We start from the raw sequence: 23,338 nt of genomic DNA on the forward strand, positions 1-23,338 counted from the left end.
TAATAACTAGACTTCTGTTCTGTGTTTGTGACAAAATCCCCCGTTAATCCCAGTTCCATTACTGCTGTCTTTGTCTTGACAACCTTGTCTGATTCTCGGTCTCATAGGATTCTGCCTTATTCTTCCTGCAGGTTACTAGAAACCTGTAACAGGCTAGCTTCTTGCTGTCAGAACTTCCTGCAGCTGATTGCCTACGATGGACTTAGTTTCCCTGGCCTGCTGTGCGTCTTCAGGCCACCTGGCGCCAACAACCTGCCTGAATGCCCTTCTACCCGCACTTCAGGATAGTCACCTAGCTGACTCCCTGCCATTACTGCCACCCCACCTCCATTCTTTGACTCCTATCATCTGAGTTCATCTAATTTCTAGATCCCCTGAAGAGGTATCTAGGGTTAGTGTGGTTGAAAGAGCGTGGATTTGGGTTCCAACTTGGTATTTAATCCCAGCTTCAATAGCTACTTGTTGTGTGTCCTTGGGCAAGTAATTAAGTAACTTAACTTCCCTTGCCTTAGTTTATTTATCTCTAAAATGAGGCCAACCCTGCTTTTCTGGTTTATTGGGGATAAATAATTTATTTGAGACATGTTAGCATAATCCTTAACACATATTAGGCACTCAAGAAATGATAATTCCACTGAAATCTTTGCCAAGAGATTTATGTCTGTGCTTATCTTCCCTCAATTGGGATGAAAACTATACTCACATCCACACATCAGGATGCATCAACCTAAATCTCTTCCAAACCCAGTTTATCCAGTTTATCATTAACAAGACGCTAATGTCCCACCAGGGCACTGTGGGTGTGTGCCTAAGCTCAAGAGATCCTTGCCTAGATCTTGAAGCCCTAGTAACTATTAGCCCCCATTAGTAACTCCCCTCTCCCCCAGCCCACCTGTATGGAAAGCCCTAGCTTCCCATTAAACCCCTCCCCCCTCCAGTTCTCTTGATCAGGGGCCCTGAAATGATGGGGCATGGGCCTTACATACTAGCTGTGTTTCTGCTTGGGGCTCAGGAGTCTGAATATAACAAAGATACCACCCAAAGCTGTGTAATTGCTTTCTCTGCTTCTCAGAACAGCATGTGAAACTTGGAACTCATGCTTTCTGCTCTCTGAGGCCCTTTTAAATGAAAGAATGAGGAAGGAAAGAGGAGGGGTTAATGCGGAGACAGTAAAGAAGGAGCAAGCATGCCTCACATGTCTTGAAAGTCACACCCTATATAGCAAAATACTGAAAACTGAGCAGGCATTCTATACGTGTATTCTTGGGTGACTGAGGCAAAGGAGACTAAATAGATAGCTATCTTTGGTGGCTATAGCCACATGCCAGTCCTACAGCTCCACAATCTTTTATTTATTTTTTTGGGGGGCAGGGTTTTTTTGGTTTTGTTTTGTTTTGTTTTGGCCATACCCACAGCATATGGAGGTTCGCAGGCTAGGGGTTGAATCAGAGCTGTAGTTGCCAGCCTATGCCACAGCCACAGCGAAGCCAGATTCAAGCCACACCTGTGACCTACACCACAGCTCACAGCAACACCAGATCTTAACCCACCGAGCCAGGACAGGGACCGAACCTGTGTCCTCATGGATACTAGTCAGATTCACTTCCGCTGCGCCACGACAGGAACTTCCACTTCCACCATCTTAAGACTAATCCAAACTGTGCCGATAACAATGGGGGCAGGAACCGGTTTACACAGTCAGGAGAGATGTTCCTTCCCCCCACCAAGCAATTAGATTTAAAGAGTACAATTCTGTCCATCCCCATCTGGCCCTGCTGAATCCCAGGGTGACTAGGGTAGCCCCTTCCTCTCTTCATTCCAGGCCACTCACCCGACCTGCTCCATGGGGTGTGTGGACTTCCCTGCACCCTCTGACCACAACTGCCAAACAGCCCCTCCTGATGCCATCACCAGTGAGGTTACATGCACTGGCTTTCTGGAAGGGGGCAAAGATACCTGCCAGGTAACACCTCCCTTCATCCCGGTAGTAATGTATTCATTATGAAAAAAGACAGCTAAGTGAGGTGTTGAGAGTCCTAGACATAGACTCACAGTTCCTATTTTTGAGACCTGGCTCTCCTACCATTAGCTGTGTGACATTGGGGAAGTCATTCAAACTCTTAAGCATCCATTTCCATAATTTTTTTTTTAAATGGTGGTGTGTACTTGCCTAATAGAGCATTTGAAAGTTTTGAATGAGAAAAAGAAGTTAACATAAGTTGCAAAGACACAGACTCTCATCAGGCTGAAGAGAGGAGCTCACATGACAGCCATCAATATTTCCTACTGAATAACCAGGAATAACAGAACCCATTCAATCAAAAAACATTGTTTGAACTCCTGCTATCTGCCAGTCTGCAAGGGCTAGTGTTATCACTACGGAATCAAGGATCTAGGCAATGATATTATGTCATAGTTTATGGTCCAAGTGAGCAGAACTGCATCCGGGGAGGTCTCCAGAGAGCTCTCAAGGACTGAGGTTGAAGGGAACCCATTAGAGCAATGGTCTTTGCCATCACTCTGGCCAGACGCTTGGCTGTAGTTGCTCCACGAACGGCGAGCAGAGGGCAGCTTTAAGAGCCAGAGGCCCAGGGCCTCCCTGCTCCACCATCTCTGTGTTTAACAGCCGCTTTCTGGCCTCTGACCATGGACCTCCCAGTGACAATATTCTCAAACAGAGGTACCCTTCCTTGAGAAATGAGAGAACACAGGTATCCAAATGTCCCCAGGGCTCAGAGCCAGGCTCTTGACCTTGTCTTCTAGACCCAAGCAGGTATTCAGCCACAGCTGAGAAGGTCTGAAACAAAACCAACAGCCGTGGCTGCTGCCATGCCCTCTGTGCAGGTCGTGGAGAGCCGTGGACAGATGCTGCCCCCTGATGGAACAAACTTCTCAATCTCCGCCAGGGCCACGGAAGGAAGAGCAGGTGCAGGCAGCTGCGTCAGCCCCCCCACCACCACCACCACCCCGTCAGGCTGCCTTTGAAACGCCTCCTCATTCACTCACTCCCACCTCGCACCCCACTTACCTGCTCACTCGGTCCACACCGTCTGGGCTGGAGAAGCTGTGAGCTGGAAGCAGAGGGGACCAGCTGCAGCCGGGTCTCCCCCTCTGCAGGGGTCTCAGGATCTGGCTTCTCTATAAAACACCCCGGCGCTGGTTCCGCCAATCTGCTTCTGGTCTCCGCTCCTCTGTCTACCCTCACTTCATATGTGGTCTTAGGTTGCAGACCCTGTTCCGAACCACGGCTTTTAGGGCAGAATTTGGTAAACCGTCCACCGTGAATCTCAGGCCCTGGTCCTTTTCTAGGTCAGTCTCTCTCTGGCTCTTTTAAAAAGCTCAAGAGTGAGGTGGAAGTAGGTTAGGCAGGGGTGGGGCAAGAATGAGGATCTGATTGGAAAAGTGTGTGCTCATTTATTCCAGGGGCGTGAGTGGGAATCAGGCCTTGAGATAGTCCCTCTGCCCCTTTTCTGAGCTCCCAGAATTTCCCCAGGCTTCTCTCCAGCACCCCTCTGGGCACTGATACGGGCGTTAAAATACAATATGCTTTTTACAGATACGCATGCAGAGGAAATAGCTCACACTAATGACGTGCTTCATCTGGGCCTCTGCAGTTTCCTAAAGGCCTCACCTGAGTTGTGTTCTTTAATCCTAGCAGCCATCGTCTGCGTCAGACAGAGTAACTCTGTATTTTGCAGACACAGACAGACACTAAGTTTGAGGCAGATGAAGTCTTCCCCAAAGTCAGAAGTGGCCAAGCCAGTCTGCCCTGAGGATCAGTCACTGTGCTTGTTGGCAGCATGTCCTGGCAGGGGGAGCCTGCTTAAGAGTCAAGAGGCCAGAAGGGAGACTCCAGGTGGGGAGGAAGAAGGCTGGGAGGGGTTTCAGGGCAGAGGAGGGGGAGGCTGGGCTCTGTGGTTGGGAACCAGGGGTGGTTTTTAGTCACTGATCCAAGGAGGGCATCTCACTGTGTCTTCACTGCAGGTGCAGAACAAGGTTCTTCTCTGGGTGACGTTGGCCACAAGCAGCCTCAGCTCTGTGTCACTGACCCGCGTGGCCTGATAATCTGCTCCAGGAAGGGATGTGGCCTCCTTATCGCCCACATTCCCCAGACTGGCCAGCACCTGCAGTTGGCCCTGAGAATCCTGCTGGTACCAGCTCATCCAGGGGTACTGGGAATTCCTCAGGGTGCAGTGCAGGGTTTCAGCCTGTCCACGACGTACCAGGACCCATCGGGGGCGTTGCTCCACCAGGCTTGCGGCGGCATCTGAAACACACAGGCAGGCCAGGCAAAAGGTCCTGAGGCTGGTGGCCAGTGCCTGAAATCACTCATTGCAGCCAAATCTTGAAGACAGGAACCCAGGAGTTGCAGAGAAGCAGCTGCTGGGAAGAGAAGGGGTACTTTCACGGTGAGGTGCTGTGCTGGGAGGAGTTTGCAAGGCTGCAATGGGGGACCAGAACCATCTGTGTCTACGGGTTCCCCAGTGCCCGGGCCCTCTTTCCCCTCCTCCACCCACGAGCGGCTTTCTCTGCCTGGAGTCTGACCTGTGCTCCCAACAGCCATGATCACCCAGCTCCACAGGACAGGAAACGGGAACATCTGGCCACTCCAGCAGGGCAGCGGGACCGGGTCAGCCCAGCAGGAGAGCAGCTCCTGGCCTGTAAAGAGGGAGTGAGTGGCTGACAGTCTCTGGGCCTGACACTCAAAAGGGAGTGGCCTTTCCAGGAAACTCAGTCTCTTGTCTCATCTTCTCTTTGAGGCACGAACCTCAAACTGGGGCTTCCGGTTTCTGCTCCCCGACACTTCCCCATGTACTCACTTCCCACACTCACTGGGTACCTTGGCACTGCACCCTCTCAGCTGCTTCACAGAGACTCCTAGATCCACGCCTCTGACTCTGGGCCTCAAATCTTTGCAAAGAATTAAAATATCTCAATGTAACCAAGCAACGCTCGGAGGTTGAACAAAGGTGTTTCTGAAGGTTAGGTTCTCATCTTGTCACAGCAAGAATTCAGAAACAGGATGGAAATTGAGAAAGAAAATTGAAGATTTATTTAAGTGAGAAATACACCTGTTGGGGAGAGGCGGGCAGAGAGGCAAGCAGCTGCTCTGAGTTTTTTGGCACACCGGTTACATGGGGCATCTCTTAGGTGGAAAGTAAAATGAAGGCTAAAAAAGAATAAGTCCTTGAGTTCCTGTCATGGCTCAGTGGTTAACAAATCCGACTAGGAACAATGAAGTTGTGGGTTCGATCCCTGGCCTCACTCAGTGGGTTAAGGATCTGGCATTGTCGTGAGCTGTGGTGTAGGTCACAGATGCAGCTCAGATCCCGAATTGCTGCGGCTCTGGCATGGGTCGGTGGCTAAAGCTCCAATTAGACCCCTAGCCTGAGAACCTCCATATGCCACAGGTGCGGCCCTAGAAAAGACCAAAAAAAAAAAAAAAAAAAAAAAAGAATAAGTCCGCATGACTCATTGACCCACCCAGACGCAGACCTGCAGTCTCTACCTTATCAGACCTAGAGGCAAAACAACCAAGCCCATGAAGCAGCTGATTTCCCAAGGATGAAGACAGCACCAAGAGAAAGTTAAATTTTATACCATGATCTCAACTGCCATCCCAGACCTAGAGAACTCAGCACATGACCCCTTGCCTATAAAACCTGAATCTCTCCCATTGGCAGGGGCTCTGAGATCCTCTTGTTCCCGGCCGTTCTGCTGATGAATAAATCTTGCTTGAGATCTCACTGCTCGGGTCCACTGTTTTCCTTTGCCCAGCGCTCTAACAGCATCTAATTGTATGGGAGGGGTATTCACTGGGAAAGTGGGATTTAGGGGGTCCTATTCCTTAATTTTCATCTCAGCTTCACCTTCCTGAAGGGAGGAGGGATTTCTGTCCTTATTTAGTTTTATTGGAAGTGTCGTGATATTGGCGTATGATGGGCACTCCTTACCTGCATAGCTAATTGTATGATAATTTTATTAAAATGAGGTCATAATGAGCAACAGGTTACATCCAGACACTGGAGATTCACACTCTCTTCTGCTTTTCTTTGTCTGCCCCCAGGGCCCTTATCACCCCAAAAGGTGTGATTTCCTATCAGTCTGGAGTTTAAGGCTTTTCTTTAATCCATGCATGGACCCTGCTGTTTGCATGATGTGTGGTTTCCTGCCATCTGGCCCCATGCACCCCTTCTCCGCTCAGGCCTAACTATCTGCCTGCTGGAACAAAGGGATTTCCACATGCGAAGGGGCTGCTGCAAGTCATCGCCAGACTGTAGACAGCGGACATTCATCTCCTATGACCTGTATATTCCTCTGTAAAAGCAAATACAAACCAAACAGAAGAGGCTTAATAGTCCTGTCAAAAATAAAAAGACTTCCCTCCCCACCATTTTCTTAGAGCATTTACTTTAGAAAACCTTGTAAATTCCTCCTCCGTCTCTTTGAAATATGGATACATTGTCGTAAAAGTTAAATAATCTGTTGCCAGCATTAAGATCCAGGAACTTCCTTTCAAGGACCTGCAACTACCTTTTTGGAATATAAACATCAAGGAAGATAAGCTTAACTTAGTTTAGAGCAGATGCCTCGCATCAAATTGCAAAATGATTCTATCATATAGATATGACAAGTTTAGAGCTTCCATTGTGGCTCAGTGGGTTAAGACCCCAACATAGTGTTCATAAGGACACAGATTCGATCCCTGATCTTGCTCAGTGGGTTAAGGATCTTGCATTGCCGTGAGCCAAGGCACAGATCACAGATGAGGCTTGGATCTGGTGTTGCTGTGGCTGCAGTGTAGGCTGGCACCCTGTAGCTCCCATTCAGTCCCTAGCCTGGGAACTACCATATGCCACAGGCATGGCTCTAAAAAAAAAAAAAAAATGACAAGTTTATTTTTCCTTTGGTGAAGCCAGTTAGCACAGATAGACACTTCAATTACCAACTAACTTCAGCATGATTGAAAAAGGTCCTGTTGAGTCTTCTCATTTGATGACTAGTTATTGCTTACCTTTTTTTTTTTTTTTTTTTTTTTTGTCTTTTTGCCTTTTTCTAGGGCTGCTCCCGTGGCATATGGAGGTTCCCAGGCTAGGGGTTGAATCGGAGCTGCAGCCGCCAGCCTATACCAGAGCCACAGCAACGCGGGATCCGAGCCGAGTCTGCAACCAACACCATAGCTCACGGCCATGCCGAATCCTTAACCCACTGAGCAAGGCCAGGGATCGAACCCGCGACCTCATGGTTGCTAGTTGGATTCACTAAGCCACGACGGGAACTCCTGTTTACTGCTTATCTTGAGAACACGTGTGTACTGGGTTTGACTTACCAGCCTGTATGAAAGCCTGAGATTTCTTTTCATCTCTGCAATTTCTCTTTTTTTTTTTTTTGCTTCTTAGGGACACACCTACAGCATATGGAGGTTCCCAGGCTAGAGGTCCAGTCGGAGCTACAGCTGCCGACCTACACCACAGCCACAGCAATGCCAGATCCTTAACCCACTGAGCAAGGCCAGGGGTTGACCCTACAACCTCGTGGTTCCTAGTCGGATTTGTTTCTGCCATGCCATGTCAGGAACTCCCCATCTCTGCAATCTCTTAATGAAACTCCTATGATATGTATCACATTCTGATTTCACGCTTATTCAATAACACAAGATCTTTTATTCCTTTTCTACCTTTGTGGAGAGATTCTGTGAGTTGGGATGGGATTTTTGTATTGAATTGTATTATCCCCAACAATTCACAATGCTGCCATACCTGGTAAATTTTAACAGTCACTGCTGGTGTTTGGTGACAGCATAAGAGAGTTAATTCATATCGAGCTGAATTCACTCAGCTCGATACCTTTGAAATCCTTTGGTTCTTGGTTTTTTGTTGTTGTTGTTGTTGCTGTTTTTTGTCTTTTTCTAGGGCTGCACCCACGTGGTATATGGAGGTTCCCAGGCTAGGGGGTTTAATCCGAGCTGTAGCCGCCAACCTACGCCAGAGCCACAGCAACAAGGGGATCCGAGCCTCGTCTGCAACCTACACCACAGCTCACGGCAACGTCTGATGCTTAACCCACTGAGTAAGGCCAGGGATCGAACCTGCAACCTCATGGTTCCTAGTCAGATTCGTCAACCACTAAGCCACAATGGGAACACCCTGTGGTCCTTGATTTTTTAAAAAAATACAGATTTTCATTATCTACAATTCCATGCTTAAATAACTTTAGGAGTTACCTGGTGGCACAATGGGTTAAGAATCTGGCATTGTCACTGCTGTAGCTTGGATTCTATTTCTGGTTTGGGGACTTCCACATGCTGCCAGCCTGGCCAAAAAAAAAAAAGTAATAACTTTATTAATATTTTTCCTATCATGCTATTTAAAATTTGCATAATCTCAATGTGCACAAAATATCAGCTGCACTGCACTCCAAGCAATGTGTGCTGATTCCCTTCTCGCAGGGTGGAGGGTCAGCAATCTGATTTTTTAACATCTAAGTTTCAGGAGTTCAGTGTGGTAATTCAACATCTGTACACACTAGAAAGTGGTCAACTCCAAAGACTGGTTACCATCCATCCCCATGCAAGCTGATCCACTTCCCCTCTGGAAACCACGCCTCTGATCTCATGTACTGGTCCCCTCTAGCCTTCTGCCCCCTTCCCTATTCTCAGCCTCGGGGCTCCAGGCAGGGAGAGAGGTGAGCTCTGGGGCACCCCATCATGGCTCTTAGTACCAGAGCAGTGTGCACGCCGAGATGGTGTGTCCACACCCCCACAGGCCTTGTGCACTTGATCCTGAGAAAGAGGGCTGGGAGACAGGGGAGAAAGCCATAACTGGGGGAAGAAAAAGGAGAAATAGTCCAAAAAAAAGCCCTTTGGGAAGCCAGACAGCTGGGACCAGGAGCAGAGATTTCCCCGAGTTGCAGTCACCAGCTCCCAGCTCATCTTGGTGCCCCTGCCTACGCCGGAGGGCAGCACTCTGGCTGGTGAGCAGATGGCAGGAAAAGGGATCCTGGGCCCATCTCAGTTTACAGGGCTGCCCCCCCCCCCAAACCCCCACTTCGCCTTAATCCCCAGATGCGATTGGGATCAGAATGTCTCTGACACTGTCGTTATCTCCTACCCAGGTTCCCGTTCCTCAAGGTCAGTGCCTCCCCAGGCTCCTCCTCTGGTCTTGGCCCAAGGCCCGTCCTGGGTCAAGGTAAGCCTCTTCCTTCCAGGTGGCTGCCTGGCTCTCTACCTTCTCCGCTTTGCTCAGAGGTGGGCGTTCTGATGGTTGCCCTCCTGGGAAAGGTGTTTTCTGCTTAGTCACCCACAGCAGCTGCAAGCAACCTCAGCCTGGTCCTCGCCAGCTTTGATGGGCTCAAAGGTAATGAGAAGAACATGTGTGCCCTGGATGGGGGTGTAAATGGATGCTCCAGCTTCGCTTCCCCTCCTTTAAGCTGAATTCCCCTGTGAGATGTGTGATCCGGTTTCTGTGCCTCTGGGCACCTGTCCTTGTTTGCTTTTTGGGTTTTTTGTTTTCTTTGTTAGGGCCTAAGTGACACACATGGAGGTTCCCAGGCTAGGGGTTCAATGGGAGCTACAGCTGCTGGCCTTCACCACAGCCACAGCAACATGGGATCCAAACCACACTTGTGACCTACACCACAGCTCATGGCAAAGCCGGATTCTTAACCCACTGAGTGAGGCCAGGGATCGAGCCTGTGTCCTTATGGGTACTGGTTGGGCTCATTACCGCTGAGCCACAATGGGAACTTCCCTTGCTATCGTCTCCATTGTCTAACAGAGGAAGCACATTGACGGTCCGATGAGGTGATTCCCAGCTCTGGATCAGCTCTGTCAGAGGTTGGAGACTTTGGGGCGCCCCCGAAGGAGCAGCCAGCAAGGGGCACCACCCGCTCCACCAGCACCAGCCACGGTGGAAATGCAGGGCAGGGGGCTGTGTGCCTTGTGGTGTCCATGACCTAAGGAAATAATGCAAAGAGCACTGGCTGGGGAGCAGGGCCCCCGTGCTCTCACATCATCTCCATTGCCAACTGGATGGTCGATCAGGCACGACGCAGGTTATGTCTTGATGTTTCCATTTCCTCATCTAAACTATAAGTGGATGGAGTTCCCGTCGTGGCTCAGCGGTTAACAAACCCGACTAGCATCCATGAAGATGCAGGTTCGATCCCTGGCCTTGCTTAGTGGATTAAGGATCCGGCATGGCTGTGAGCTGTAGTGTAGGTTGCAGACTCAGCTCGGATCTGGCATTGCTGTGGTTCTGGTGTAGGCCGGCAGCTACAGCTCCAATTCGACCCCTAGCCTGGGAACTTCCATATGCCGCAGGTGTGGCCCTAAAAAGACAAAAAATAAATACATAAAATATAAGTGGACTGGAATTTTTGGAAAGTCGAGCAGATCCAGCTTCTTTTTACACTGGTGTTCCAATGCTCTGATACCCCTTCTGCACTTCTACTGTTTCCATCACACCAAAGTGCTCTGCCAGCAGGGGAGGTGGTCGAGCCTCCCGTGGAGGGTCCCTTCCATGGGCATCTCTGAAAGGCAATTCGTGGGAGGAAGAGCAAAGTACAAAGCATCCTGAAGGCAAATTCATATATAGTGCCCATTTTCTCCCTCTCCTTCCCTTCCCTTCCTCCTCCTCGCTCCTCCTCAGCAACGTGCAGAAACGAGGAGCTGCCGCTGACTTGCCCGTCTAGAAAGCCGACCGGGGCTGTTTCACCTCTACACGTCCTTCCAGGGATTAGTAGGAGAGACTCCTTCAGGAGATGGAAATCCTAGCCACCCCTTCATCCCCTCCCGACACCTCCTCTCCTTCCTGTGCTGGAGACAGCCTGAAGGGCAGGGCACACACAAAGTCCTACCACCCCTCCCTCCCTGTGCCTCCCTTGCATATAGAGACAAAATAGAAGACGCCCATGAAAAACTAGGGTGGAGGGAGTTCCTGTTTTGGTTCAGTGGTAATGAACCTGACTAGTATCCACGAGGATGCGGGCTTGATCCCTGGCTTCACTCAGGGCGTTAAGTATCTGGCATTGCCATGAGCTGTGGTGTAGGTTGTAGACATAGCTCCAATCTGGTGTGCTGTGGCTGTGGTGTAGGTTGGTATCTACAGTTCTGATTTAGCTCCTAGCCTGGGAACTTCCATATGCCATGGGTGCAGCCCTAAAAAGACAAAAAAAATTTACAAAAACTGGGGTGGGGGACATGGGCCAGAGGACAGAGTGCTACAGGGCTGGTTACAAGGTTGTGGGGCATCTGGGAGGAGGGAATGGAGGAGGAAACAGAGAGAAAGGGAGGGAGAAAGAGAGGTACAGAGAAACTAAACATCCCGGATTCTGTAGTTCGCCATGGGTCAGACACTGGCCTGCAGTTGAGAAGGAAGAGTCTTAATGATTCATTCCTGAGAATTTTATGCCAGGTCCCTACTCTGGGGCAAAAGCAGTCTCCTCTGGGCACCTTACACCTCCTGAGTTATGTAAGTGGCACCACGCTGAAGCCAGAGATAATAAGATCAGAAGAGCCCCAGACCGTCCCTCCCCTGTGGCGTGGTGCCTGGCACAGCGAGAGGCACATATAAGTCCATCCTTCCTGAGTGTCCATTGAAGGAGAGAGGCTTCAGCCCCCAAGAGCCATGGCCCACGCCCTTCTCCTCCAGCTTCTTCTGCTTTCAGCCCTGGCAGCCCCCTCCCAAGGCAACCGCCTCGGCCCCACCTCGAGTCTGCGTTATTCTAGGTTCCTAGATCCTTCTAATGTCATTTTCCTGCGCTGGGACTTTGACCTGGACGCTGAGATCATCGCTTTTGAGCTCCGGGTCCGGACAGCTGGCTGGGTGGGCTTGGGCATCACCAATCGCTACACCAGAGCAGGCAGCGATCTGGTTGTCGGAGGGGTCTCGCCTGACGGTCATGTCTATTTCTCGGTGAGTCAGAGGGTGAATCCCTCCTAAGCACAAGGGTCTCTGGCTGGGTGGAGGATGGCTCCAGGTCCAAGAAAGATCCATATTTTCCAAACACATCCAGGCACCAGCCCAGAACACCACCTGACAGTTGGCTTCTCCCGACAGAAATGGTCCACTGGAGAGTTTCAATCTCTAGGGTCTTTCGTGAGATGAGATGGCATAGACGTTGCCCCTGGGAGTCCTTCTCGCTCCTTGAGTTCACGGAAGTCTGCATCATATGTTAGACTCTTTCAGTGGCCGACAGCATTTGATTCGCCTAGAAAATCCCATGTCCCCTAAGGGAACCGGGGGAATGGAGCTATTGGACTGAAAGAGAAAAAGCCCTGAACCACAGTCTCAGTGCCCTTTGACCGGGAGAACATCAAAGCTGTTTGGGACTGTCCAGAGCATGAGACAGTCTAGGCACAGCACCAGGAGCTGCAAGACTAAGAGCTTACAATTGTTACACGCTTTTGACTAATCAGGCATTGGTCCAAGTTCTGCAGATGGTAAACCCCTCCGCATCGGCACGAGGCAGATGATGATTAGCCCATTCTGCAGAGGAGGAGGCAGTTCACCCGTCTCCCAGGCTCACCCCCTCTGAACTGCATGTACCGGGGAAGCATCCACACGAAGAGCCCTATGAGAGGGTGACTCGCATAGACAGTCGGGGAATGAGTGAGCTTCTCAGGCTTAGGGATAGAGGAGGAGCATTAGGATTTATGGCGATGGGATTTGAAATGGGAGAAGTGGAGCAAGGTCAGGTGGCTAAACTTCACTGGACACTGTCCATCCCTCTTCCCTCTGAATCCGTCCCTGATGCAGTGCTCTGTCCGAGGAGCCCACTGCATAATAAAGACCTGGGTCCTACTAATTTAGCATCTTAGGGGAGCTAAAGGAACTCACCTGGAATTCTCCAAAGTCATGGCCACTTGGGGCTCCTGGTTCTTACCCCTTGACCTTCACTGGACCCCAGGATCAGCATGTGGTGGATGAAGACACCCTGGAAGAGGACGGGAGCCAGGACGCGGAGCTGCAGGGGCTGACGGAAGACGCCGTCTACACCACCATGCGCTTCTCCAGGCCCTTCCGCTCCTGCGACCCCCAGGACCAAGACATCACGGTAAAAGGCGGGGGTGGGGCTGGAGAACGTTTGAGCACAAGCAGCTTTTCCTCCTGGGGGGTGAAGTCACACCCAAGCTGGAATGGCCACACATGTCCATCAGTCTCGGCTCTTGGGACCTCCATCTCCCTCAGCCTTCCCAGGCACAGCCCCGGCCCTGGACAGGGTGGCCTCCTGGTGACTGGGCCTCACACCCCCTCCCTAGTGTTCCCTCCTGAAGAACCTTGCTGGATCTTATGCGCCTTCAGAGCGTCACACACCCAAGGCGACAAGGGCTCAGAGAGGGGATACAAGAGCGGTGTGGCTTGCTCAGCACCTCCAGCAAGTTAGCCTCTGGGCAGAGCTGGAAGCCAACCAGTTCTGACCCCCAGTCTGAAGGTCTCTTTGCTCCACGGTGCAGAAGTGAGCAAGTGGCTTGTGATGGTGGTAGGGTGTGGGTCTGTGCAAAGTGCTGCTGGGGGGGGGGGTGTAACACCTCATTACACCTGACACCCCCAGAGTGACACAGTGAGGGTGCTGGCTGCCTATGGCCCTGATGACACCCTGAAGCTGGATCGGGAGCGGATGTTCGTGAAGTCCATCTTCCTGCTCCAGATCATCCACCCCGACGATCTCGACGCCCCCGAGGACGCCATCATCCACGACCTGGAGATCACGGATGTAAGCCCCTCCCTCCCAGCCTCCCCAGCCCCCTCCCACCTTCCACCCAACCCAACCTTCCCCCTGCACCCAGTCCTCAGTGTGTTCTTGGGACCGAGGCTCCTCGGACTCCCCAGGGCCCCTGAGGATGGCCAAACTGGCCCTCAAGTGACCGCCCTTCCCTGATGTGCCCCTTCCCCTCCTTCTCTGGGAGCCCCACTCCCACCCACTCAGCCTCTGTGGGTCCTGCTCCAGTTCCTCATTCCAGAGGATGACACCACCTATGCCTGCACCTTCCTCCCTCTCCCCATCGTTAGCAAGAAGCATCACATCTACAAGGTACCGTGAACCAGACCCAGATGGCGGGACATTGTCCAGGTGGTTGAGACAGGCAGTGGGCACGGGAGACTCTGAAGAGAAGGTGTTCAGACCACTGCGGGGACAAAGCAGGAGGGAAGTGACCAGGAGAACAAGGGGGCCAGGCCAGGTTTGGTGGAGGAGGTAGTTGCATGATTTCCAGAACTATACCTCCCAGTACTGTTTTATTTGAGCCCTGCAATGCAATAGCAAATCTGACTAAGGTCATTAGTTAATACGTGTCTGCAACAAATGAAGTATAAGCGCTATAATTACGTTCTCTTAGCCCAGGAAAAACGCAGGCCAGGGAGATGTGGCTGGAAACTGTCAGGTCAGCGAAGTCTGGCTAGAGGAAACTCAAATCTGTCACCTGATTTCACATTTGAGTGATTTCATCTCTGATCAAATAAATAAAAGTATGACCTTATAATGAGCAGCTAATGCGTACGAGCCATTTTGGGTCTTGAGAGAGGGAATCCCACCAGGCATGGCCACACGCTCAGCTATGGTGAACTGGTGAGGTTATCCAGGGAAAGTTGGGGAGTTCCCACTGTGGCACAGTAGAAACGAATCTGAGTAGTATCCATGAGTAAGTAGGTTCGATCCCTGGCTGTGGTGTAGGCCGGCAGGTATAGCTCCGATTTGACCCCTAGCCTGGGAACTTCCATATACTGCAGGTGCAGCCCTAAAAAGACAAAAAGACAAAAAAAAGGGGGGGGGGTTGGAAGTCTTGGGAACTTCCTGGCTGGATCCAGTATGCTGGGCTCCCAGGAAGCCCTTTCAAAAGGTTGAGGGCTAGAGTTCCCGTCATAGCTCAGCAGAAATGAATCTGACTAGTATCCATAAGGACGCAGGTTTGATCCCTGGCCTCACTCAGTGGGTTAAGGACCTGGCGTTGCCGTGAGCTGTGGTGTGGGTAACAGACACGGCTTGGAGCTGGCATTGCTGTGGCATAGGCCACTGGTACAGTTCTGATTCCACCCCTAGCCTGGGAACCTCCATATGCTGCAGGGGCAGCCCTCTTAAGACCAAAAATAAAAATAAAATAAAAGGGTGAGGGCTGAGAGAGGAGTGAGCATATGGGGGAAATGGTAGTTTGGGGAAGATAAAAACAGAGGAGATGGAAGAGAGAGGGAGAAGCAAGGACCTGCACAGGAGAGGGAGTGGCGGACTGAGAACTTGGCCCAGAGGATCCTGACGGTGCCCTGTTCTGGGTCCCCCACCCAGTTTGAGCCCAAACTGGAACCTCACAACGAGACCATGGTGCACCACATCCTGGTATACGCCTGCGGCAACGCCAGCGCCCTCCCCACGGGCATAAGCGACTGCTACGGGGCCGACCCTGCCTTCTCCCTCTGCTCCCAGGTCATCGTGGGCTGGGCTGTCGGGGGCACAGTGAGTCCTGTGATGGGGGAAATCGCTAAGGGGATGCGTGGGGTCGGGCAACCGGGTTTGCTGGACAGACAGAAGGTGGGGGGGGGGACGGAGGCGGTCTGGGACGAGGGCCAGAAAACAAGGGCAGGCCCTGGCTCCCAGCGCCGAGTTCCCAGTCATTCCCGCTGCCCAATCTCCCTCCATCCACCAGAGTTACCAGTTTCCGGATGACGTGGGCATCTCTATTGGGACGCCCCTGGACCCCCAGTGGATCCGACTGGAGATTCATTATAGCAATTTTCACAATCTTCCCGGTGAGCGCCTAGCGCGTTGAGACGAGAACACGGCTGGCGGGGCGGCTGCGCCCTCTACCGGCTGGGAGGAAGTCACCCGAGGCCCCACAGACCCCTTCGGCTCGAAGCCCCCCCCTTTTTCCAGGGGGGCGGGGCGCTCTTTCCCCTCATCTTGTGACCCAGTCTCCTGCCTTCTGGGGATTGGTTCCAGGGGTGTACGACTCCTCGGGAATTCGAGTCTACTACACGGCAAAGCTGCGCAAATACGACATGGGTGTCCTGCAGCTGGGCTTCTTCACGTTCCCCATCCACTTCATCCCCCCGGGCGCCGAGTCCTTCATGTCCTACGGGCTGTGTAAGACGGACAAGTTTGAGGAGGTGAGGCCGGGAGGCACCCTGCCCCAGGTTCCTCGCTCCCCACCGCAGGTCTGGTGTGATCCTCCAGCGCGCACTAGCCTGAGCCCGACTTGGAGAAGGACTACTGCCCGGCGCTCAACAGGATGGCTCACCTGGATGGTGCAGGGGAAGGCATGCGTGAGGGCTTTGGGGCAAGGAGAGGGGCAGGAGGGGCCAGTGGGGCCCAGAGGGGTATGTGTCAGTCATGAGAGGAAGGTGTCAAATACTAAAGGAGGGAGTTCCCCGCATCGTTCAGCCGTTAACGAACCTGGACTAGGATCCATGAGGTTGCTGGTTTGATCCCTGGCCTCGCTCAGTGGATTAAGGATCCTGAGTTGCTGTGAGCTGTCAGTGGGTTAAGGATCCCGAGTTGCTGTAGCTGTGACGTAGGCTGGCAGCTGTAGCTCTGATTCGACCCCTAGCCTGGGAGCCTCCATATGCTGTGGGTGCAGCCCTAAAAAAGAAAAAAAAAAAATGTATATATATATATATATATATATAGACAATTGAAGAGCAGGGCATCACGAGAGTCCCTGTTAGACCAGGTGTGTCTCCTCCCTGCTACAGATGAATGGGGCCCCGGTGCTTGACATCCAGGTGTATGGCTACCTGCTCCACACCCACTTGGCTGGCCGGGCTCTGCAAGCCGTGCAATACAGGTAAGGAAGGCATGGGTTAGGAAGCGCTCCGTTCTGTACCTGCAAATGCAAGTTAGGGTTGGACATCATGATTCCGCAGCATGAGATGATGCTTGGTTGGTTGGTCTAGAACTCTTCCTGTAGGAGAGAGGACAGGAATATGATGGTGGAGGGAGGAGCTTTTTGCTTGGGGGGCCATCTGTGCCCACAGAATGGCCTCACACACAGCTTCTCTTGTGAAGGGCCCTCCTCCCCGCTTCATCCTCTCCTGACTCCCGTCCCCTCCGCGTGTCTCCCTCTAGAAATGGAACACAACTCCAAACAATCTGTAAAGATGACTCCTACGATTTCAATCTGCAGGAGACTCGAGATTTACCTTATCGCATGGTCATCAAGCCGGTGAGAGCCCAGGGGGTTGGCATGGCTGGCACGGGGGGAGGGAGACAGGATCTGTCCTCACGTTCATTAGCCACAAGAGGTCTGAGACGCTCTCAGTCCCCCTGCGTCTTACTTTCAGCCTTTGTTTCACTCCGCACAGGGAGATGAACTGCTGGTAGAGTGTCACTACCAGACGCTGGACCGAGACTTCTTGACCTTTGTAAGTCCCTCTCCCCCCACTATGGTCAATGACAGCCTCCAAATAGAACCTCGTCCCTGGCCTTGGCAATCAAGTGACAGGGTGTTCCAGCTGGAGCCCCTCTCTTTCTCCAGTGGAGTTTTCCATTGACATGGGGCTTCACGCTGTCACATCCCCATGACTGTAAGAATACAGGATTCCCATTTTCTCTGTCAGTGACCCACTAAGATTATGAAAGGAAAGCATGTGACAGGGTCCAAGAGCACGAACTCTGGGCCTGATGGCCTGGGTTTGAATGTCAACATGGTCATTAATACCTTAGGCAAATGATTCAGCTCCTTTGTGTCTGTTTCAATTCATAATTAAGTATGAATTAAGAATTAAGAATACTGTCTCAGAAGGTGTGGGGGAGAGTCGATTAACACAGATCATGGCCCGACTTGAAGTAGATGATCAGTTAGACTTAGCGATTGTAATTATGGTCACGAGGAGCCACACCCATGTCGTGTGTCAGGAACGGCTCGGTGCTGGCAGGATCCAAAAGGGATCGCATGCTTTCAAGGAAGAAATCACAGCCATACAAATGATTACAACACAAGGCAGAAAGTGAAACACACAGTAAGAGAAGAACAGCGATAACGCACAAGGGGAATTCGCAGGGGGAAATATCATCAGGACCTCACACAGTGAACGGAGCGCATGACATATGCGAGTGGGACCTGCTTTTGACATGCAGAGATGGGGAATTCCAGAGAAGCTTAAGAGGAAGTGGCTTTTGGGGGGAAACTCGGCATTTTATCTCATCTTTTCAACCATCTTGTCTAAAACCAGCGCAGTAGCAAAGGAGCTGTAGAGGAGGAGGACGCTATGTGGGATATTTCTTTGGAAATCATATCAATAATTATTGGCCGGTTAGAAACAGAACAAGAAAGGAAGAGGTATGTTAAGGAGTAAATAATGATTAGTGAGCTGGAGTTCCCGTCATGGCTCAGTGGTTAACAAACCTGAGTAGTATCCATGAGGATGCAGGTTCAATCCCTGGCCTCACTCAGTGGGTTAAGGATCTGGCGTTATTGTGAGCTGTGGTGTCGGCAGGTGGCAGTAGCACCGATTGGACCCCTAGTCTGGGAACCTCCATATGCTGCAGGTGCAGCCCTAAAAAGACCAAAAAAAAAAAAAAAAAAAAAAAAAAAAGTGAGCTGGCTCTAGGTTAAGGGAAAAGGAAAACAGTATCACTGAATGACCACCTAAGCTAGTTTCTGCCTACCTGTTCCCATCTCTCTGCAGGCCTTTGTATCCTTGTCTCTCCAACTCGCTCTCTCTTTTCTCCTCCAGGGGGGGCCCAGCACCATTAATGAGATGTGCCTCATCTTCCTCTTCTACTATCCCCGAAACAACATCTCCAGCTGCATGGGCTACCCCGACATCATCTATGTGGCCCATGAGCTGGGGGAGGAGGCTTCAGAGTGAGTCATTCTGGAAGATAAGACCCTCACATGTGACCTCTGGAAGTCAGAGCACTTGTGTAAAGATTATTTGTCTGCCTTTTTTTCATGGACCACCTGATTTGGTCAAATACTGTTTACCTTTCCAATGCTGTTTACTAGTGACCCTTAATTACTTGGAACCTAGCATCCTCCCTGAGACCCTAATGAAAGCGCTGAAACTCTTTTCCAAGAAAAATGTACGTCTATGCAGAGGCACCTCATTTCACATACAATTTCAGGACATTTATAGTTCCCAGAAGTCACTCCATCAACCTTCTTGGACTTCATGGCCCCCAGATTAAGAAACTCCTTTTTTTTTTTTTTTTTTTTTTGTTTCCTTTTTAGGGCCATACCCGAGGCGTTTGGAAATGCCCAGGCCAGGGGCTGAATCGGAGCTATAGCTACCGGCTTACACCACAGCCACAGCAGCTCCAAGCCGTGTCTGCCACCTATAGCTCACCGCAACATCAGATCTCCGACCCACTGATGGAGGCCAGGGAGCGATACCGCATCTTCATGTATACTAGTCGGATTTGTTTTGGCTGCGCCACAACAGGAACTCCCAAGAAACACTTTTTTTTTTTTCTTTTTTTTTTCCTTTTGTCTTTTTGCCTTTTCTAGGGCAGCATATGGAGGTTCCCAGGCTAGGGGTCAAATCAGAGCTGTAGCCGCTGGCCTAAGCCAGAGCCACAGCAACGCAGGATCCGAGCCGTGTCTGCGACCTACACCACAGCTCATGGCAACGCTGGATCCTTAACTCACTGAGCAAGGCCAGGGATCGAACCCAAAACCTCATGGTTCCTAGTTGGATTTGTTAACCACTATGGCACGACGGGAACTCCAAGAAACACTTCTTTAAAGAGTCAGATGTTTCTTTCTCAGTTTTAAAAAATTCCCATGTCTGGGAATCAGCGGCAACAGCTCTGATTTAGACCCCTAGCCTGGGAACCTCCTTGTGCCAAGGGTGTGGCCCTCAAAAGACAAAAGACCAAAAAAAAAAAAAATCCCATGTCTGAGTTCTGATGATATTTCTCCTTCTGCCACGCTCACAATTGCCTCTGAATTGTAAGACACTGCTTGAGGTTTATGCCGACATGGAACTGATGCTAATAAAAGTGAGGCTGTTTTATACACATTTTGTCAAGGCTCTAAGTCGCCCCTAAACTAGTGTCCATTCTCCGTGCCCACAACAGTTCCATGGAGGGCATGATGGCCATGAACAATGTGGAGTGGACCCCGGAAAGCATTAAGAAGGCAGAGAAAGCCTGCAAGGAGGCCCAGCAGACGGTGATAATAAAGACCATTGACGTAAGTGTCCAGGAAACGCCACCTTCTCAGGGTTAGGGATGGTGTTGGCCAAGACCGGAAAAGAGAAGAACGATGAGAAGCACAATGGCAGGGATACTGGATCAGAGAAGGAGAAGCTGAGGGAGCAGAGAGGGGGCTGGTGCTGCTCTGGGAGCGGAGTGGAGCCTCCCAGCAGGCTCGGGAGGACAGAGGACCATCTAGGAGGGTCTTGGGAGAGGAAAGGAGGTGGGGATGTTTCCATTCTAACCCAGTTCTTCCTTCTCCTGCAGGAGCTAGTGGAAAACACCACAGGCTGGATTCCGGAAATTGTCCCTACTCCCCGAGGCCCCTGCTTGGAGTCCTCCGGAGGCAAAGTGGAGCCCGAGGACCAAACCCCCGCTGGCTTCAGGGCTGCACCAATGGCCCTCTCCGTCTCCAGCGCTGCTACTCCAAGTCGCCTCCCCCTGGCTGCCTTCTTACTTGGGCAGGGGACCCTCTCTTGGCTCCTTGCCACCCTGCAGGCTGGAGTCTGACACTGTCCCCTCACGTCATGTACGCAGGCCCCTTTCTGCTCAAGCCTCCCCCTTTATTATCAAACATAGAAACTCCCCTCCGCTTTGGCCCCCAAAGTCCCCCATCTGTGCCCCCGCCCCTGACCTCAGTCAGGACCCTGCAGGCCTGGGCGTGGAGCAGATTCCATAAAGTCTCTCCCGTGACAAGCGCTACAATCCATCCTTTAAAACTTTAGAAGCATTGGTGGGACCACACGTTTTCTAACCGAATCTGGATTCAAGGCTGGATGAGGCGGTGGATCTCTGGGCAGTCGGGGGCCCCAGCTCGAACACTGGGGAGGCTTTGTGGGGAGGAGGGGGCTTGAATGCAGAAGGGGTGCCCTGTAAACCCTCCTCAGCCCATGTTGGCCCTGGAAGGGCTCCTATTTCTCTTTCTTCCCCCCTGCCTGCCATGAGGCAGAGGCAACAAGCCACACCTGTGATTTGTTGCGAAGGGAGGGGTTCTGTTTACAAGGGACAAAGACACTAAATTAAATAGAATTCAACTCGCTTACTGTTGCCCTTTCTTTGCTATGAGCCTTTGGTCCAGGAGAGGCAGTGGGAGGTCTCTTGAATGGCTCAGGATAAGGCTTCTGGGTTATATAGATAAGATAAGGACCTGGTTACTCAAAATGCAACATCTAAACAGCCCTTGCTGGCCTCATCTGTGCCTCTACCGCCAGGTGATCTTCGTTGACTCAATAAGCATCACATTCTCACATTCGCAGCACTCAGTTCAGGAGTTCCTGTTGTGGCACAGAGGAAATGAATCTAGGGGTTCCATCCCTGACCTCGCTCAGCGGGTTAAGGATCCAGCATTACCATGAGCTCTGGTGTAGGTCGAAGATGCGGCTGGGATCTGGTGTTGCTGTGGCTGTAGTGTAGGCCAGCAGCTGTAGCTCTGATTCGACCCCTAGCCCAGGAACTTCCATATGCAGCAAGTGCGGCCCTAAAAAGCAAAAACAAACAAACAAACAAAAAACCAAAAAACGAAAAAACAAAACTCAGTTCACAGGGTATCAAGCGCCTAACTGGCCAGGGAGGCTGAATTGGGCTCTGTAGATAGATCAAGGGATGCTAGTCTACACATTACCTTGCTCATTGTTCCTGTCGTCTAGAAGGAATCCCTACTCTGTCTATTCCGAGGTGTTTCGAGGAGATCAGGGATCTGGCCTCTGGAAACTCTTTGCCACTGCTTGAGGAGCAGAGTAAAAAAAAACACGGCTTCCCGGAAGCCAGAGGGATTGTGTGTCCACTACTGGGCTTCTCTGTTGTCACCATTCAAAGCATAAAGTGGCTTTCCTTTAGGTAATGGTTGAGGCCCTTTGGAAGAGGGTTGAAGTACACGAATCACTTTCTACAGCATGAAGAAACACAGGTACCAATGAATCTAGACAGAAACTTAAAACAATCAAAGCAGACTTTTTCTCTTTGGTTTGCCCAATTAACGAATGTCTGACATTTCTATTTCAATCTGTGTTAGTCCAAGACCCCCTCAAGGTAATTCTTTCAACTCTATTCTTTTAGGGGGGAAAAAAAAAAAGGATAAAGAAGAACCTCCCTGGATGAGTTTCAGACGCCAAACCTGGGTCTGTGCTTCAGCCTTCTTCTCAGGTCTGTCCTGACAAGTTCAAGTCCGCTGGGCAACTACCCCAAGGTTCTGCAGCCAGAATCTTCCAATGTTCCAAATGACCAGCTCATGGCCCAGTGTGGTTCCCAGGCACTGCTGCCCCTTCTATGCTTTTTTCTGATTTAGCCTTTCTTCTCTCATTTTATTTTCTTTTTCATTTCCTGATCTCCGCATTTCATCTTCATGCACATATTCACAGAGCCCCATGGGTGGGCAGGCCATTAGGTCAGAAGAGAAATTACTGAAATGAATAGGAAATTCACAAGCGCATGCCCACTCGCCCTTGTGACGCTGAGGTCAAGCTTCCGCATCCGCGGGGGCGGGGCATTTTTCCCTTGGGTTCTCACATCCACCTCTGAGTCTGTCCCAGAGCTCCCTGACTGCCTCTAGAGAGGAACTATATGTCCACCTGTAAAATGATTCGCTTCTATATTTTAAAGGGACGCATTTGTACTAGGCATGTATATATTAGACAGGGGGCTTGGACGGCCCTGCTGGGCAAATGTTTTAAAACTTCCCTACATGGGGGAGGAGTCTGAATTCGATGACCTCAAGGTTTTTTCCAATTTATATCTTTGTGACTGCAGTTTCCTGGCAGCCAAATGATGGCAAAAGGGGCTCAGAGTTGAGGTCAAAAGGGATGACCCCCAACTTCCTCGCAGAACATGCTGGCCCGTGGGGTCTCTGTGACCCCCTCATCCCTCAGTGGTCTCTAAGTGCGGGTCAGCTCTGAGCGATTCTAATAGGGTAACTGCCTCTCCACCCGCGTCCTCCACATTAAATGTGAAGGGTGCACAAAGGATTTATTCACTCATGATTTTTTTTTCTGTTTTTTGTAAGGAGAAGAGGAACCGCAGGTGAATGTTTACAGTCACTCTGGTCTTTCCTGTGGAGTAACAATAGTTTGGTACGATTTCAAATTCATGTACAAGTTGCAAGAATTCCCATGAGCTTTTTCACTAGCTTTAATCCATTGTTTTTATTTTGCCCCATTTCTCTCTCCTCTCTCCTCTCATGTTCCTTCTCTTTTTCTTGTCCTTCTTCCTCCTTCCT

The 23,338-nt window shown here is 50.9% G+C and overlaps 2 protein-coding genes and 1 gene segment (V, D, J or C); 2 read left to right on the forward strand and 1 right to left on the reverse strand.

Moving 5' to 3' along the window:
* LOC102158691 lies at positions 3,884 to 5,257 on the reverse strand. The segment is given in 3 exon segments: positions 3,884 to 4,267; positions 4,546 to 4,659; positions 4,841 to 5,257. Coding segments are annotated over 2 exon segments (384 nt in total).
* On the forward strand, positions 11,117 to 12,208 carry LOC110257568 (putative DBH-like monooxygenase protein 2). The gene has a single exon (XM_021078908.1). It carries the CDS (start codon positions 11,628 to 11,630, stop codon positions 11,940 to 11,942), a length of 315 nt encoding a protein of 104 aa, XP_020934567.1. The 5' UTR covers positions 11,117 to 11,627; the 3' UTR covers positions 11,943 to 12,208.
* LOC100511166 (DBH-like monooxygenase protein 2) lies at positions 12,662 to 21,506 on the forward strand. Its single transcript, XM_021079192.1, has 13 exons — positions 12,662 to 12,697; positions 12,910 to 13,056; positions 13,555 to 13,716; positions 13,882 to 14,034; positions 15,280 to 15,447; positions 15,638 to 15,740; positions 15,931 to 16,097; positions 16,683 to 16,774; positions 17,056 to 17,152; positions 17,292 to 17,351; positions 18,666 to 18,796; positions 20,011 to 20,125; positions 20,395 to 21,506. The coding sequence occupies exons 1-13, from the start codon at positions 12,662 to 12,664 to the stop codon at positions 20,635 to 20,637; spliced, it is 1,674 nt and encodes a 557-aa protein (XP_020934851.1). The 3' UTR covers positions 20,638 to 21,506.

This window comes from Sus scrofa, chromosome 18 (assembly GCF_000003025.6).
Source record: "Sus scrofa isolate TJ Tabasco breed Duroc chromosome 18, Sscrofa11.1, whole genome shotgun sequence".
Lineage (NCBI taxonomy): Eukaryota > Metazoa > Chordata > Mammalia > Artiodactyla > Suidae > Sus > Sus scrofa.